Source organism: Aptenodytes forsteri, unplaced genomic scaffold (assembly GCF_000699145.1).
Source record: "Aptenodytes forsteri isolate BGI_AS27 unplaced genomic scaffold, ASM69914v1 Scaffold1, whole genome shotgun sequence".
Lineage (NCBI taxonomy): Eukaryota > Metazoa > Chordata > Aves > Sphenisciformes > Spheniscidae > Aptenodytes > Aptenodytes forsteri.
The window spans coordinates 6,667,783-6,684,983 of record NW_008795035.1 but is presented as its reverse complement, the minus strand read 5'-3'; the positions used below and the strand labels follow the sequence as shown (position 1 = coordinate 6,684,983).

Here is a 17,201-nt window from a genome sequence, read left to right as displayed (position 1 = left end):
GGGGTTTTTCATTATTATTATTTATTATTATTATTATTATTATTATTCTCGGGGACTGCTCTGGTTTATCCTCGTTGTGAACACTACTTGCACCAAGTAGTGGTTGTATAAAAACAAAACAAAAAAACCCCCAAAAAAACCAAAAGAAGGGGCACACCAGACACTTGCTACTGAAAAGGTGCTGGGCTACAAAGCTGTTGTATCATCGAGCAGGATCTGGTCTCTCTCTTCCTCTCCCAAATCTGCCTCTTACCTTAATTTCAGTTTTCAAGAAAGCCATAAGCCAGGATTTGTTCTGTGTTAGCAGAAGAAGGAGAAAAAGGAAATTAAAAGTGAAGAGGAGGTTTCTAGGATAGAGGGCTGCTCCTGTCCTGATGGCTAATGTTCTTGGTTGCCAGGGTGAATATTCTGAGTCTTTTCTTAGGGACAGCAGTGGCTTTTCTCGTATTATAAACCAACCAATGTCTTTTCTGATATAATGTTTGGGGTTTTTTTTCTTGTAGCATTTCTCTTCCTCTCTCTTGCCATTCTGTTCCTAACACCATAGTGATCTTCAGTGCCTCTCAGTATCCACAGCCTTTACTGACTTCAGACAAAGTTGTGGGTGTTCAACCCCTTTACGGTTTAGCCTGTTTTTGCACAAGAAGGTTTAGTTACACAGGAACAACAATTCAGTCCCTTGCTGATTATTTCTATTGTCTCAATCTAGCTACGTAAGAATGAGGCTGGGCTCAAACAGATCACAGCCAGAATCAATCCCAACCATCTCTCTCTAGCAATCAGAACAACCTGTTGGGAGCTGAGTAACAGCTGAATTCTTGGTGAGAGAAATTACAGGCATAAAACCAAAACCAGATAGATTCCTTGTGCTCATTCACGTTTCAAGGCATATTTATAGGTACTGCTGCATGGTATCTTAAATATCTGAGTTTAAAAAGAAACTGGATCACTCCTGTTGGGGAAAATAATTTTTCTATTCTGTCACTTTCACCATCTTTGTCCCTGATGAAAAAGGGGGAGAAAGACACTGAATTACACACCCATCCAGCCCCTACCATCTCTTCTTTGGGCTGTTTGGATACCCCTGAGATGGATCTGTGAAGATAAGGGGATCTGAAGGTCATCTGAAGGTCATTCCTCAGAACTGGAGTAGGAAGAAGGGAGCTGGGCAGGAAGCTGCTCATGAAAAGCTGAGGGTTTCTTACTGTATGGAGCTGGGAAGGGCCTAGTAGGTAAACAGATGACCTTACAGTCTAGGTCCTAGTTGAGCCCCCTCCTTAGACTGCTCCAACGTATCCCCCTTCGCCTGCTCCCAAGTCTTGCTGTCACTGGAAGGAAAAGCTGAGAAGAAATCTTACCACTGATGAAAATCCCTACATAAGGGAGATAATTCCACCCTATTTTTTCACTTTTACTTTCAAGAAGACAGAAGACTTTGGAAGAGAATTTTTTAGACTTTAAGATTTTAAAAGGACAATATTCTTCCAAAAGGTTCACAGGAAAATTGAACAATGGATCAGCATTCATTATAGAGAGAGGAGGCAAAAAGCATATGGCTGCCACAGCCAGTGCTCTTTAATGGTCTGGGAGAAAAAGCACTGAGCAGCTAATAGTATTTGCCTTGGGAGCAGTAGTCAGTGAGCCTCGGGTCGGGAGGAGTGTAGGAACCAAGCTAAATCAGCACACTCGCCATTGGTCCAGGAGCGGAAGGAGCTAAAACTCCTCTATTGCATGCCTGAGGCTCAAGTGCTGTGTAATCTCTGTGCCATAAACTTCTAGGAACCATTGTGGATAGCAGATGGCTGCTGAATGATGAAAGCAGATGACTCAGATTCTGGGCAGTGCAAAACCAGAAGACCTCAAATCCTGATCACAAAAGTCAGTTCTTGAGATTAAATCAAACCAGCCACCTGAGCAGAAGGGTGTCACACAGCCTTGCGCAAAACCAACGTGCTACCAGACGTGGGAGGGCTCTTGTAAAAAGCTCCACCTCCCTTCCCCCCGCAACACACATACACACACGCTGCCACATACAGCAAAAACCATCAAGGTTATGTGTTTCCTGACATATGGTTGGCTGAATAAATATAGTTACAGAGAACTCTTTGGAAAGCAATAGCAGAATGAGTAACAGTGCATCGCTACCATGGGAAATAAAACAAAAAGTAACCCAACTGTAATTCAGCCAGAATCATTCCAAACCCCAAAGGTTGGCCTCTTTTTTTTTTTTTTTCTTTAATGTGTCTGACATTTTATGGCATCAATAATGCAAACAAAGAGGAAATCATATTTGCAGAACACTAATGCACGGATGTCTAAAGCGAAATACAATACTGATTACTTTTTAAATGAAGCCACCAGGTTTTGATGTGCTGTGGTGGTTAAATTGGTCCATCAAATTCCTTCCAAAGCAAATTCCAGTCCAAAGCAACAGCTTGACCTTCTCTATAACCTTGGGTAGCCTTTTCAGCTGTGTTCTGATTGGGGATAGTAAATGTTAGTTTGAAGCAATCTTCCTGGTGGCCTTGATTACAGAAATACCAGGGGCACACAACTCCATCTGAAGATGAGGGGGAACTACAGGCGTGTCCCCTCTTCACAGGCTATCCAAAGCCTTCGACAAACATAACAGTAACCCTACTATGAAGAGCTGTGGGTGAGAGGATGGGTGGGTCCTGAAAGAGATTTCTAGAAGTACTATTGAGATTTTGCCCTTAGAGTTAGTGCTAATCTGTTCGGCACCTGATAGCTTGTCTCTTGCCTAGAACCTCCTGCAGATGACTTCAGAGCAACGTCTGAGTATGAAAATAAGTGTATGAATAAGAAGGTGTGGCAAAAACACACAAACAAAAATACCTTCCCTTCCTCTTCCATTTCTTTTAGATGCTAGTGGGGTTTTTTCACAAAGAAGTGCATCTCAGAGATGCATCTTGAGAACCACAGACAGGATTGTCTCTACCCGCACAAGAGTGAAGAAGCCATTGTGCTCCTGCCTGGGAAATCTTGCTGCTCGACCTACTCTGCAGCAAAAGACAAAAGGGTTTGGGGACTGGCCCGTGCTTCCAACTTAACAGCGGGAGCATTCAGTTCAGGAGTCAAGAGACTTCTTTTGCTATGTCCTCCGACTTACACTGAATGAACTGTGTGAACTTATTTAATTCATGCGGTTTTGGTTTGGTAGACAGAGTTAAAAGTGTGCCTGTGGGCTGGTAGATAGGATTGGATGCTGTCGTCTCACATCAGCTGGGATTTTGTCTGCCATTTAGTCCTGGATCACATCTGATCAGAGCGTTGTGTGGGGGGATTGTATGTGTTGGAGTTAATCAGTGCAAGCAGCTAATTGCTACTGGTTAACTAGTGCCTTTTAATTAGGACTGTGCTGCTGGGTGGATACGTGAAGGGAGCTGTTTGTCACTGGCAAAAAATGTCAGCCTCGTAATGTAAACCTCTTTGGGGAATTAAAAAAAAAAATACAGGCTGGAGCTACTGTCACTTTAGCACTGTAGAAAATCAGTTTCAGCAGAACTGGCCTGGATGAGGTTAGAGTTACGCTCTGCTGGGGTCAAAAATGATAGCGGCTGCTCCCCAACCCTTTCTCCTGCGCAGAAGGGTGGGACACTATGGGCTTCAGCTGGGATTTACAGGAGATACCCCACATGCATTACAATGAGCTTTGCTGTAAAATTCACTGCACAGAGGTTAATCTAGATGTCAACACTGCCTGACAGCAGTGAAATTACTCCGGGGCAGCGCTCCTTCTGAAGTCTTAATATAACAGTCAATTCCATCCTGCCTGCAGGAAATGAAAGTTTTCTGCTTTGTGTGCGGAATCATTCGGCGCCAATTTTCTTACTGTTTGAAGTCCAAACTGTTTGTGGTCTTGGGATTCACCTCACATTAAGACTTTTGCTTCATTTAAAAACTCTGCTAGTCAAGTCCTGAGAACTGCAAGGACAGGAGCCACGCAGGGAGAAAAAGAAGAAGGCAGGGGGGAGAAATCTTATCTCACCTACCACATCGAAATCAAACAGCTTCACCAGCTCTCTGTGCTCTGAAAAGAGAGTGAATGCAGAAACTCAACTATCTAAGTATCAAGGAGCAAAGACTGGGGAGCTTGGAAGCCAGCAGAGAGTGAGAGAAAGCGTGCAAGAAGACATTCGGACCTCCTAGAGATATGATTTTCTTTAGAGGTATTTCAGTCCTTCCCTGCTGGGACCTTGTCCTAAGAAGCCAATAGTTCAGCAGTTAAACACTCCCTCGGCACCACTGCTCAAGTTTTCAGCTGTAGGATCAGTCACTCGTGTTGGGCAGGAGATCAGTTCCCATAGAGGACTCCTGACAGTGTGAGGAAGCGATGGTTATATTTGTTGTGCCTCCTTTCCCCGTGGAGAGATGCTAAAATTGTGGGAGGAGGGACCAATGGTCATTTCTTTAGTCTGAAAAGACCTGTCAGATTGGGTCTGTGAGAAACTCAAGCCAACGAGATGAAACCAACCTATCAGCTCACTTAGCTCAGCCCCTGAAGAAAGCCATAAGACTGTGTCCTTCTTTCTCTTTGGTCTCTTATCTCTTTCCTCGGCTCAGTTTTTCAAAGTTGCAAGCAATGGGACTCCTATCACTTCTCTCAGGGAGCAGTTTCATGGTTCAGTAGTGTACTGGAAAGGAATAAGAGGCACAGGAGAGACAGAATGCTCCTGCATTCCTCTTGGAGCAGCGACTGATGTCTCTGCCTGTGTCATTTATGACACTGCCAGCCAGAATGGATGTTTTGAAAACACCTACTTTCTCCAGGCTTGAACCACAATGTCTGTTATTGCAGGGAAAGCAGCAAAGGGAAAAGATTTTTTAGGACTTAGAAGCTACTTAAAGAAATATTAAATGCATACTGATGTAAGAGACATCTTGGGGCGGGGTGGGGAAGGCACCTTAGAGTTAAGCAAGTTTGTCCTCTCCTGAAAAGCAGTGCCGAGAGGGGAATTTTCTCTTTTTCTGTTTTTGGTATTCATTTGGAGACAGCACTTATTGTTATGCCAAGGCTCCATGACCCTACCATCCATCAGAAAGCCACTGCATCTGAATGGAGAACAAGTCTTTTGGGTTGTGTCAAAGCATGCCCGTGCCTGCTGAGTCTCATAGCAGAGGAGCCCTGTTGATGCCCATAGCCTTCCAGCTGTCAGAGGAGCCACTACAGCATGGTATCACAGCCAGGATCCCATTCATTCAGCTTGCTTATCCTCACCATTGCCTTACGACCAGAGAACACACCTACAGCTGTTACAAAAACATGGGATACGAGCCACGGCTGTAGTGGTTCAGCTGATTCCTGGCCAGATCAGGAAGCAAAGATGGACATACGATGCGCCAAAAATTCAGCTATTTGCATTGCCTTTTCACTAACCATTAGGAGACACAGTTGGGCAAAGGATGTAGACACTCCCTGGGGGAAATGAGAAAGATTTAAAAAAACTTCTTAAGATGACATTGCTGAACAAAATACTGTCTCCACGCAGACTGGCACATGAATGCCTGCTGATCAAGGAAACTCATGGATTTGAGCTCTGGGAAATAAGAGCCTTTCACATGAAAGGAAACAGCTCATGTAGTATTATACTTCTGTCTGTGGCCCTGAAAAACCATAACTTTTTCAGGCCTTCTTTTAGTTGCATTTTTTTATAGAAAAAAAAAAAATCACAGGAAGCACAAACCCTAGCAATTTTGTTTTCTGCCTGGATAAATGGTCCCTTGCTTTTATTGGTTTCTGTCTCCTTTTTAAACTAGTATTTGCCCAGTGTTATAGCTAACTTTTCCTGGAGCTCTAGTATGTTGCTATTTTCTTTTGTTTTGTACTTGTATCCTCTGTGCTACTTAAAATTCTATGCCACATTCCTGAAACCAGTCTCGATTTTCCAACCCAAGCTACTCACTTGCCTTCTAAAACCAGCCTTTCCCTTTCCTTGGCTTTTTTATTTCCCCACATATTTTCTCACCTTGTTCCACCCACTCCTGGGGACAAGCAGACAGCTCAAAGCTAACCACGTCTCTCAAGCAAGCAGCCTCTCTTAAAGGCATTCCAGATTTTTCACATTTGTCTGTGCAGCACATGTTCCCAGAGTCACCTGTCTGCAATTCAACACCCTGTGGACCCAAGGGCAGGCCTGAAATGAGGCAGCCCAGGCTCTTTTTCACCCCCAAAATACATGCATTGAGGGGCATTTAAAAAGACCAGATGGGCAAGCTTTGTGGGAGACAAGGTAGGCTTTCAGTCTGGCAGATCATTGCGTGTCTTCCCTTAGCTACATTTCAGTTTTCATCTTGCAACCTGACAGACTGGGGTGGAAGGAAAAAAAAAAAGTATGCTGGAGAAGACAAGACAGGTCACTCATGAGCCCCTAAGGCTGGAGCCACATTTACTGCCCACAGTTTGCAGCCCTGGCATGCGATTGCTATCTCTACCATGCACCAAAATAGCAGCTTCACCTCCAAGAAAGCATCATTTCAGTGACACTCTTGGGTGACTGAGTTGGTACTAACAATTTTAATTTTTAGGGAGCAGGATGCAGCTGGGACAGGGAAGACCCCATGGCCCCTTCTCAGCAGTGCTCAGACCAGTATTCCTCCCAGCTCCCTTTCACCAGCCCCTTGAGAAAACTGCAGATGGAAAAGGCTGGGTGGTAGGAATGTCTGCCTGGGCATGCTAGGGATTAGGCCTGGCTTGCCCCAGACCTGGGTGAGACCTTTTGGTGTTCCCAGGCAGCAAGGGTAGCTCTCTCCTCTTAGCAGAGGCAGGGCAATGATAAATATCTCTCCTGGCAATGGAGAAGGAGCATGAACTCATTTCTCTTTGTCTCCAAACAGTCCCCACACTCAGATTTATGGCACTCGGTGAGGTTTTCCCCCTGAACTTGCTCTTCCACCTCCCCTCACATGCAGTGGGGTGGTGGCAGGGCCACCGCAGAGCCCCTCTTCCTACAGGGAAGAGCACCATCACCAGTGCTGCATGAACTCATTTCTCTTTGTCTAGTCCCAGTCCCCACACTCAGATTTATGGCACTCGGTGAGGTTTTCAACTTGCTCTTCCTCCTCCCCTCACATGCAGTGGGGTGGTGGCAGGGCCACCGCAGAGCCCCTCTTCCTACAGGGAAGAGCACCATCACCAGTGCTGATGGGCGGCTCCGCTTCTGGTCCAGGGAAAGGTGCTTCTGGAAATGAGGTCTCAGGATGTTCACTAGGAAGTCAGCACAGCTGCTTTAGCTCTTCCCCTCCAAAATTGTGATGCCAAAAAAGGGATGTAGCAGTTTCCATCACGTCTTCGAACACAAAACAACCTCCTCCTCCCCCCCAACAAACCTTCATCCAGCACCAACAGGCCAAGGGGCATAAAGCAGCAGCAGCAGCCGGGGAGACGTCATGCCGCAGAACTGCAGCTTATCCTGCTCGTCTGAGCAATTGTTCACAATTGACTTTGACAAAAGGACCTTTTTCCGAGGCAGTCACTGCACTTGGTGGAGTCAGAGAGCCTGAACCTTGGTCTCAGCCACTTCACATCTTCTGGAGACCCATCTCCTAGATGGCCTCTCACACTTATTCCTAACCATGCAGCACCAAGGCTCGGTGTCATGCTCAGCTCCTGAGCTCACCTCGCTGTCGTGACTGTACAAAGAGGTGGCAAAAGGGACAGGGTTGTGGTGCCGGGGAGGAGAGGAAGGAGGAAAGAAGAAAGGAAAGGAGGATGTAGCTGCTGTGCAGAATGGTGACAGGGGAATCTCATCGAACATGGGAACAAAGTGTCTGTAGGTGATTTGATAATATAAAGGCCCATGACACTGGCCAAAAGAGAAACGAGAGCATGAGAGTGAGAGAGAGGGTAGACAAAATGGTGGCCTTGCACAGTCTGGTGCAGTGCCTGGGAGCCACAAGAGCAAGAAGCCACTTGGGGTAAGAGACAGACAGCCTCAGGGAAGGATTTTCTTTTGGAGACACTGGGCTATTAACAGCCATTGCTTGTTCTCCCCTTGCACAGAGTCTCCAGTCCTTTTAGCCAAAGCAGCCTGCATACAAAGTGAGCCAGGCCAGGGCTAGCAACCTTTCAGCCAATCTTTTTCACTTCCAAAGGCAGACCTAAGTAGGCAGATGAGGAAAACTAGACGACCTCTCCCAAAGGAGCAGGATCCTGCTATTGAGGGGTGGCATGGTATGCTGTTCCTGCGTGCGGACTTCTGGCTCTGGTCCACACCCTTGTCCCTGACCATGGCATCTTTGGTGTCCATGCTGTGATCTGCTGGCGCCTGTTCAGCGGCAGTCCATCCAGCCTCCATTGGCACGAGCCTGTCCCACTAGCCCAGATCTCTCTAACACGCAGAGGAAGGTTACATCCTTACTCCCACATGGTTACTGCCACTCATCATCTCCCACCCCAAGCTTGCACTGCCCTTTACACAAGCACAGAATAAGCCCACAGCCACTGCTGCCACAACAAACCTCCTTGTAACAGTGTCCCCTGCCCCTGTCTGAAACCATAAGCCAGGTCATGCCAGAGCCATGGGTGGGAGGTAGAGATTGGCAAGAGACAAGGGGGATGAGGAGAGGATGCAAAATCTTCCCCTTTCAGTAGCTGGCCATAACCACGTCTCAGTCAGAGTCACCCATCTCCCCTTGCATCCTGGCCATGAATACTAATCTGGCCATGGGGAAGGAGCCAAGACCCCTTCTCTGCCTCCTCTTACCCCATCTGCATTCTCTCCCAGGCAAGCGCCACATCTGAGCAGGCTATTTTTGTGCCAGTGGTTGTTACCTTCTCAAAATTGCCTTGATAATGCCTGTGGCGCCCGCTCCCTGCCTCCTGAGAGCAGCTGCGAAGTTGAGGTTCCCCCTCATCCTCCATTAGCCACACGAAAAAAAGACCCAGAAAGGTTTTGTATTCTCAGCCCAGTCTGGACGGATGGGATTCAGCGTCTGACTTAGCCTTTCCCCAGGTCGGGATTATTTCCTGCTCAGGGGAGATGGGCTATAGGGAGGATGCTTCTGTCTCTCCCTCGCTGTCCCCACCACCCTTTGTCACTGCCTGTCAGGCCTTTATCCTCATTGAGATGCAAGGCTGGCCTCTGCGGCCATCCGCTGAGCCGTCTGCTCCTGAAGGCACCTTCCCCTCCTTCCCCCCCTCCTCCTGGGACTGCCTGTGGAGCTATTCTTCAGCCTCTGCATTTCACAACAGCTCAAAGGCAGATGCATCAATCCTTTCAGGGGATGGGGACGTGAGGAGAATGGCAAGGGGGCTGCAGGCAGGTGTTGGTAGGTTCCCAGCCATCTCACAAGCCTTGTCCCCCTCCCTGTCCCCCGCTGGCTTGTGCCTGAGGCTTGGACTGAGGCATGGGGCAGGGATGGGGAAGGGAAGAGGGTAGGGAGGGAAGAGCGCTGGGATATGCCGACCCCATAGGCATGCCCAGCCCGGATGCAGGCAAGCTCCCAGCTGTCCGCACACCACAGCCTTTCCCCCATGAGGGGAGCAGGGATCCAACTCTGTCTGCTGCGGGTTTACACCAGGGACCAATTTGGCCCTGGTGCAGACAGCTGAGGGAGGGGGAACAACCCCATGGCCACTAGCAAATGTAAAGGGTGGGGAGAAAAAGGAGGGGTGGGGACGGAGCGTTGTTCCTCCCAAAGTCGCCGACTGCGCTGGGTGCCCTGGACGAACGGCACTCCTGTCTCGCACACTGAAATGGGTTGGGGATGATTCAGGACCGGGTCTCCAGGACCCCCTCTCGACTCCCTCGCACAGCCACTTCGGTCCCGCTGCTCTCCCGGCTCTGGCGCGGGGCAGGAGGGAGGTTTGGGTCCGGCCGGCTTGCCGTCTGCGGGAGGGCAGCTGGTTCCTGGTGTGTTTTACCCGTAGGTGCCACAATCCTTTGACTGTGTGTTCAAAAGCCTTGAGTCTATACATTTAAGAATCAGCAAATTAGAAAAATTGTCCTGAAATGTTGGAGGGAGGAAAAAGGCAGGAAGGCAGAGAGGGATGGGGAAAGACTTAGAGGGAGGGAGGGAGGGAAGGGGTTGGTAAAAGAGAGTTCATCCAGGGGCACTGCCCTGGCTTTGCGCCCATCTCCTGCGGGCTGGGAAGGAGGGAGGGAGGCAAGGACAAAAAGGGAGGACTGATTTCACACATTCAGTGCATATCATACAACCGGGGCAAGGCTTTCCTCCCAGGGCTCCTACCTGGGATGGCATCGCTGCCGTAGCCAGTCTAGAGCCCTGCCCAGCAGCCCGAACCATACTCACAGCAGGGTCACAATGCACTGCTTCATTGCTGAGGGGAAAGATACCTTCTCCTTTCTTTCTTTTTTTTTTTTTTTTAATTATATATATCTTTTTAAGTACTTTTTTCTCCCTTTTTTTGTTTCTTTTTTTTTTTAAAGTCTTATAATTTTCTGTAACAGCAGCTTCTTTCTGTATTGGTGTGGAAGTTCTATATAGAGAGATATCTATAAATATATATAAGCCAAACTGCCTTACAGGTTGTTGTTTTGTGGGATTTTTGTTGGTTTGCTTTTTGTTTTGTTTTTTTTCAGTGTTGTATGTGTAGCAGGCACTTGAGTTTATATGAAGATGTTTGCTTGGGAGCTGAGGGGCAAAGGACTTGGGAGGGGGAGAGGGAAGGAAGGACGGAATGAAGGAGCAGGGACTTCCGACAAGTGGCCACTGCTAGCCAAGGATGTCCAGGTAGATTGGTGTGGCCTTGCCCAGAGCATGAAGGATCTTGTAGATCTCCTTGATGTTGAGCCGTTGCTGAGGTTCTCTCTGCCAGCAGCCCAACATGATGTCGTAAACCTCCTTGGGGCAGACTCGAGGCCTTTCCAGAACTCGGCCTTGGGTAATGCACTCAATGACCTGAAAGAAAGAAAGAAAAGAGACACTGAGCACCAGTTGGGCAGATCCTGGAGGATGTCCTGTCCCAGCTACTTCTTGGCTGGCGTGGTACCATTTAGTGAATGGGAACACTGAGAAGCCAAGAGGTCTGCAGATCCTCAGCGCTCACCTGTTTGTGTGTTGTTAATGATAATTTTACAGTGAAAAGTTTGTCTCCAGCTGCAGCCTTGCAGTTCCCAAAAACCTTCCCCATTTGACACCTAACTACCTCAATGCACTCTCCAAACAGGAGGTCACAAGCAAATGAAATGAAATTTTAATTTATGATGTCAGTTTTTCCTGCTAATTGAAGAAGGAAAAAAAAAGCCTTAAAATCCCCGAACGAAAGTAATGTTTTGCACAGCTGAAATGATATTTTTCTTCCCTGAAAATCAAGAGCCCTTTCCATTGCAAAGCCCAGGAGGGTTCTACAAGGGTGAGTTCAGATCGTCTTTTCCTACCTCCACCTTCAAGTGCAGATTTGCCTCATTTTGACATAGAAAAGCAGCCGAAAGAATGAAATTTCATCTCCCATCACATCTGTGATGGAGAAAAAAAATTTGCAGTGCTAACACTCTGTTCTGGGTAAGGTCGGTGCTGCTAATGAGAGAAATGTGAGCTCTTGGACAGCATTAAAGTCCTTTAGAGGGATGCCATTGGAAAAGACTCCCCTAAGTGTCTGTGTTTTGCTCACCGGAGGAATGGATGCAAAGGGAAGGGGGGTATTATTTGTCAGAGAGCTGCTATTACCATCTGGCCTCCTTGGTTGGAGTTGATGAGTCCCAGCATTGCAGTGTGTGAGTGACCTGCCGCGCTCTGCAGATAAGCACAGATCCCAAGCAGTGTGTTGAGGGAAGCCACCCAGCAAGGTGTGTTTGGAATTTATCATTTATGAATAGTAATGGGCCTGCCACACAGCTCAATGGATACTTATCGCTTTGCTGTTTGCGTATAAATACAGAGGGGAGAGATTAGGACCTGCTGAAAGCTGGGGGAGGAAGACACAGCATGCAGAGAAGCCTGCGTCGCCATAAAGCTGTTGGCAGCGGTGACCTGTGGGAGAAGGTGAGTTATGGTTTCTGACGTGACATCCTGGACATGCACAGGAGCCCTGTGTTGGGCCTTTTCTCTCCAGGACAAAGGAAGGGCATAGACAGAAGTTAATGGACTGGCTGAGGCTTTCAGATGAGGTGGTGCCCTGCCTCATCCCTCTGCTCAGGCAAGGTCTCTTCCAGCCTTGAACAAACTGCTAAAAATGCTCTAGGGGTATGAGGCCACGTGGATGCCACAGGAGGGAGAGAGCATCCCAGCCTTGCTAATGCCCACACCCAACAATGGCAGTGCTCGGCCAGCCTGGTGATTGCTCACGGTCCACTCATGGCAGCCTGGAGCCTGGCACAGACTCATTTAACCTGCCTCTCCACAGGGCTCTGCAGCTGCGGCCAGGCTGCCGCTGAGACTTGCTCTGTCACCTCAACATCCAGGAGCTGGTGGAGGTGTCAGTCCCCTGCAACCACCCAGGTTCTGCCCACCTCTCCACAAATTGTGAAAAACGAGCCAGACGAGAGCTAATGTTGCTCCCTCCCACCAGGATGGTGTGGTCTGGGGTGGAAGTCTTCAGCTCTCAGAAAGAAGTGGATACAGCAATAGGAAAGGAAAGGATAAGAGTTTTCCACGGATGGTAGAAAAGCCAATACAGCTGTATCTGTGCAGATTTTAGCCAGCCCTCCTCCCTCAAGGTTAGGTGTGACTATTCTCAGTCCTACTGCCCTGCAAAGGAAACTGAGGCAGAAAGCACGGGGGCAGCTGAGCTGTCATATTCCAGGGTGCCTATCACCCATGTACAAGCTGCATGTGCTCATTTGTGTGTGTTTGTATTTACCCTCCCAGGGAAATGCCAGAGCAGCTCATTAAATAGCATGACAAATAACTTCTGTCGCTGTCGATTCCATTGTTTGTGTCTCTAAAATGTTTGCGTGTGCTACTTTGGGATATACAGTCAGGCCCCATTGAGCACACGAATGGGCAAGTATTAGAGCTGTAAAGCAACACCTTGGATTTGCCATCCCTGCAACTCACTTAATTAAGGGATCTGTATCCAGAAAGCAGAAAATGCACATTTCTCATTACAAAAGGTGAAATTTCTGAAATCCATTAGATACACAGTAGGATAAAAACGTGCAAGGTTCCCACACACTGCTGTGTCAATGCATCTTGTTCCTGTTCTATAATACCCCCTGCTATTTGAGCAAAAATCTTCCAATGCATTTCTGCTGATGTGCCTCAAACCTCAGCTCTGACACTCTGCTAATCCCAGCCAGCCTTCCCTCCACATTTTTACAGTACAACCCTATACCGATGGGCTGCAACTTTTGCTATTCAACGAAATAACAAGGACGAACCAGCTCCTTGGGTCCCACCCTCAATGAACTGGGGCAAAGCATATAATAGATATCCCTACGGGAAAAAGCCCCACAGAAGTGTGCCACATGCTATATAACAGGCTTCAAACACTTTCTCATAAACTGAAGACTGCAGTAAGAGCCTCAGCTATAAAGTAAGGAGAAAGAGAGCAGAGGAAATGCAGGGCATGACAATAATTTAGATCCCAGCAGTAATTTGGGTATCCTCAGTTCTGGCAGCACCCCAAGAGTTTATCAGATGTGGCCATTACGGAGGTACATCAGGAACGTAGAAGGGAGAGACTGAGGATAAGCCAGTATATGGCTTTGGCAGAGCCCTTTGATTCCTGCATGCCTCAGTTTCCCCAGCTCTTAAATGGAGATAATGACAATTCTCCCATGATGAAGCCAAGGGAGTGCCAGGGAGGGGACCATCTACATATGAACTGCTTTGCAAGCAATCTGGAAAGGAGAGATGGTAAAAAGTACAGTTTCCAGCTGAGGTGTCTCAGCACTGTTGTACCTCTGTGTTTGAGAGCTGAAACCAGGGCTGCTTCCCATATGTGAAGATCTCCCAGAGGATCACCCCGAAGCTCCAGACGTCACTCTCTGTTGTGAACTTCCTGTACATGATGCTCTCCGGAGGCATCCAGCGGATAGGCAGCATGGTGTGTCCTCCGACCTGGGTGAAGGCAAAGGCACAAGGAAATCTGCGTGATGAGAGCCCTGAGGAAGGGGTCAGCCCTGCCGTGATGTGGACAAACTCGGGGCCTCCCTGTAAGCTACAACAACATGGAGCTGTTCAAAAAAGCTGGGCTGGCTACTGCCTCCCCGACCGCCCATGGGCTTACCCGCCAATCCCACCTGGTTAACATGATGGACAGGGAGTGAAATGCATCAAGATAAATGATGTCCTCTCCTCCCAAAATGGGCTTGTAAAGAAATCAAATGACAAAATGCCAAAAGCATGCTCCAGCCCTACAGTCTGATGAACCAGGAGGCAAGGCAAGAAACAGTGTTCAGCAAAGTATTGATCTGAGTTTTGCAGGGCCTCAGTGCTCTGAGGCACCCACCAGACATCCAGCGTGAGGTTTGTCCCTCTTCGGTAAGGTTTTTTAAAAGCCACGCACAGGCATCTGCACATCACCTAATTGCATGGAAGATTTTGTGCTCATAAAACTGTGCTACAGGCCTTTTCAAAGAGTGCTTTGAATATGTAAATGACTGCAGGACCGCACTGCAAAAAGGCGGTCTGTTTGTAAAGAACAGGCTCTTACAGGCAGGGATATGCCCAGCATTTAATGGAGGCAGGAAAGCCAGCCCCTTTGGAGAGTTTGGAAATGGAAGAGCCCATGGGCGAAGTCCCATTGGGGTACGCCAAGCCAGGGAAAGGCGCTTTCTCAGTCAGGGTCTACCCTTCTCTAGGGCACATGAATCCAGCAGGTATACAGCAGGTTTGCAGGATACATGCAAACAGTTTGAAAGCAGACGGATTAACCTTCAGATTCACTAGAGATTTCTAAACAAGTGTCTCTGAGCAGGACAAGTTTTCCTCTGTTCTGTCCTTCTACATAAGAAGCACCATCTGTGGGGAAATAGCTAATTGATAAGACCAGCCGGTGCTGGAAGCAGTATGGCTGCAAGTCTCCAGCACTCGTTTCTGCCGAGGGTAAAATGTCTGAGGTTTTAGTGGTGATGAGAAAGAGTGCTTTTCTGGTGCTGCTTGGAAGACTGCTTGTCTCATTATGGACACCAAAAAAGAAAGTGCTAATAATTTTGTAGCACTGCAACTGAAGCAAACAGGCAGAAATCTCTCTGGTCCTATGAGAGATCAGGGGAGAAGGTATCTGGTATCTAGGTTTCCAGCACATGAATGGCTATTCAAAATAATGAGATCGTTGCGCTTGCTTGGATGAAAACTTTTCTTGTACAAACAAAAGCTCTCCTCCGAGCTGCCAGTTTTCCCAAGCTGCCACAGGTTTCTTTGCCTGATTAAAGCAGAACTAGCGTGGGGAAGGGTCAGTACAGAGACACGCTGCAGTGCTTGCAAGCAAGAGGGACAGTGCTGGGGATGTGTGTTGGAATAGGGTGTGAAATGGGTATGATGCTTAGCAGGCTTTCTGCATGGAGGGTGTGAGTCAGACTTCTCTGGGGTTTGACAGAATTTGGACCCGGGCTTGCAGTGTTGTACTCAGAGATCTGCAAACCATCCCTTTTTCTAACTCTGAAACAGCCTCTTCCTACAAAAAAGAGAAGGGATTTTAAAGGCCTCGGGAACATCCATCTTTCCTAAGTGCAGAGGTGCTCAGAACTGCAATGCATGAAGATAAAAAGCTCATTGCAGCTCCACACCTCCTATTTAGAAATGGCTTGGCTGGCGTGTTCTCAGCTTGCTGCTCTGAACTCCCAAGAATGTCCTCCCATAATGGAAATGAAATATGCTTTTCTTTGTTTGTTCCTTTGAAACCTTGGCTGCAATTTTAGCTCTTTCCTGCATTCCTAGCTTTTACAACTTGCTTTCCTTTCTTGTGAAGGGCTCTGAGGAAACGTTATTGACAGAACAGGACATACATCAACCTTGATTGTTGCAAAAACTGTTTTGTGCTAATGCTTATTTTTTTCTCCTTTGAGTAGCACTAACTCTTCAGTTTTCCAGCAATCTCAAAATGATTACTCATTGCAAAGCTCTCTACATTTGCAATATCCTGAATCTTGCAGGATCATTTGACATTACAGGTAGTACAACATACTGAGCACACTTAACTCCCTTTTGAACAGGTCTTATGGCAGTTCAGAATCTATGAACCAGGTCAGTACTGCATACAAACAGCACTACAGCAGTTTTGCTTGAATGGGAGGGCCCTGATTTACACCACTTGAGACTCTGAACCTGAAAGCAGAACAGAGAAGCCAGTAGTCCATCTCAGTTCTAATAAACTAAAATAAAGTCAAGGTCTTTGGTCTCCTCTAGACACAACCTGGTGAAGAACTGCCGGTCAAGTGACATACACAGTCAACGGTTGTCCCAAGAATGTGATGACACAGTCTTGGCTTAACTCATACGGTAGAGTCCAGGGACTGCCGAAGCGTTCCTCTCAGCCCTGCATGTCATGTGAGACATATCTTTTACTAAAAATTAATCCGGTAATAATTAATAATCAAACTAATTTTGGGGGAAAAAAACCTCAAGCAATGCCCAGAAGTGTGTGGATCCCAAAATATGGCTCAGCTATGCCCATAGATAAGGAGGTATTCTTTGCGGAGGTATTCTTTGCATCTCAAACAAGGTGCCACATTTTTGAGAGGAAATGTTAAGTCTTGCACTTACTAGCTAGCTATAAGCAGAACAGGCATCAATTAAACTGTACCATAAAACCACTCCAATGTCTAGCTTAGCACATAAGGCTCACTATTACATTTTAAAGCATCACCTTTGATTCATAAGGTATGCTCCCCTTGCAAACTGATTAGGATTAAAATTCCCATTTAACAGATGAGAGAACAGATGCAGGAAGGCAGGGAAAGACCCTGCTCTGAAGCTGTATAGTAAGTGAACACTAAGTCAAGTCTTCCTGGTCTGCAGTCAGCCATACCCTGTTATTTGCTGATGTAGCAAAATTATTTAGAGCTGAGCATAGAGGGGTTGTGCTACTGATGGCATAGGAAGCAGAGTGTGTCCAGGGTGACAGAAATCCTTTGCATAACATGTAGTGGCTGTGATCTGTGTTACGCCAGCGTAGACTTGCACGTGATTCCAACAGCTATATACTTCTTTTACAGGACCAGACATTGCCAAAAGCTTAAAAGCAAAATGATGCTATTAAATCAGGCTAAAAAAAAAAAGGATGTTGTTCTTTTCTTTTGCAAAGCCAGTTTACATGGCATGGCCTTGGCTCTGGA

At 47.2% G+C, this 17,201-nt stretch overlaps 1 protein-coding gene across 4 annotated transcripts in view; it reads right to left on the bottom strand.

Annotated features, from left to right (window-relative positions):
• Nucleotides 1–10,406: 10,406 nt before the first annotated feature.
• The window catches only part of NTRK3 (neurotrophic receptor tyrosine kinase 3), a 224,871-nt gene continuing 218,076 nt past the window's right edge, over nucleotides 10,407–17,201 (bottom strand). For 2 of the 4 annotated variants that reach the window (XM_009276576.2, XM_009276579.2), the window contains 2 exons: nucleotides 13,825–13,983; nucleotides 10,664–10,881 (listed from right to left, as the gene is read on the bottom strand). In XM_009276576.2, the coding sequence (XP_009274851.1) occupies nucleotides 10,696–10,881; nucleotides 13,825–13,983 (345 nt within the window). In that variant the 3' untranslated portion in view covers nucleotides 10,664–10,695. Of the gene's footprint in view, nucleotides 10,882–13,824; nucleotides 13,984–15,092; nucleotides 15,113–17,201 lie in introns of all 4 variants that reach the window. The other 2 variants (XM_009276578.2, XM_009276575.1) reach the window with 2 other exon arrangements.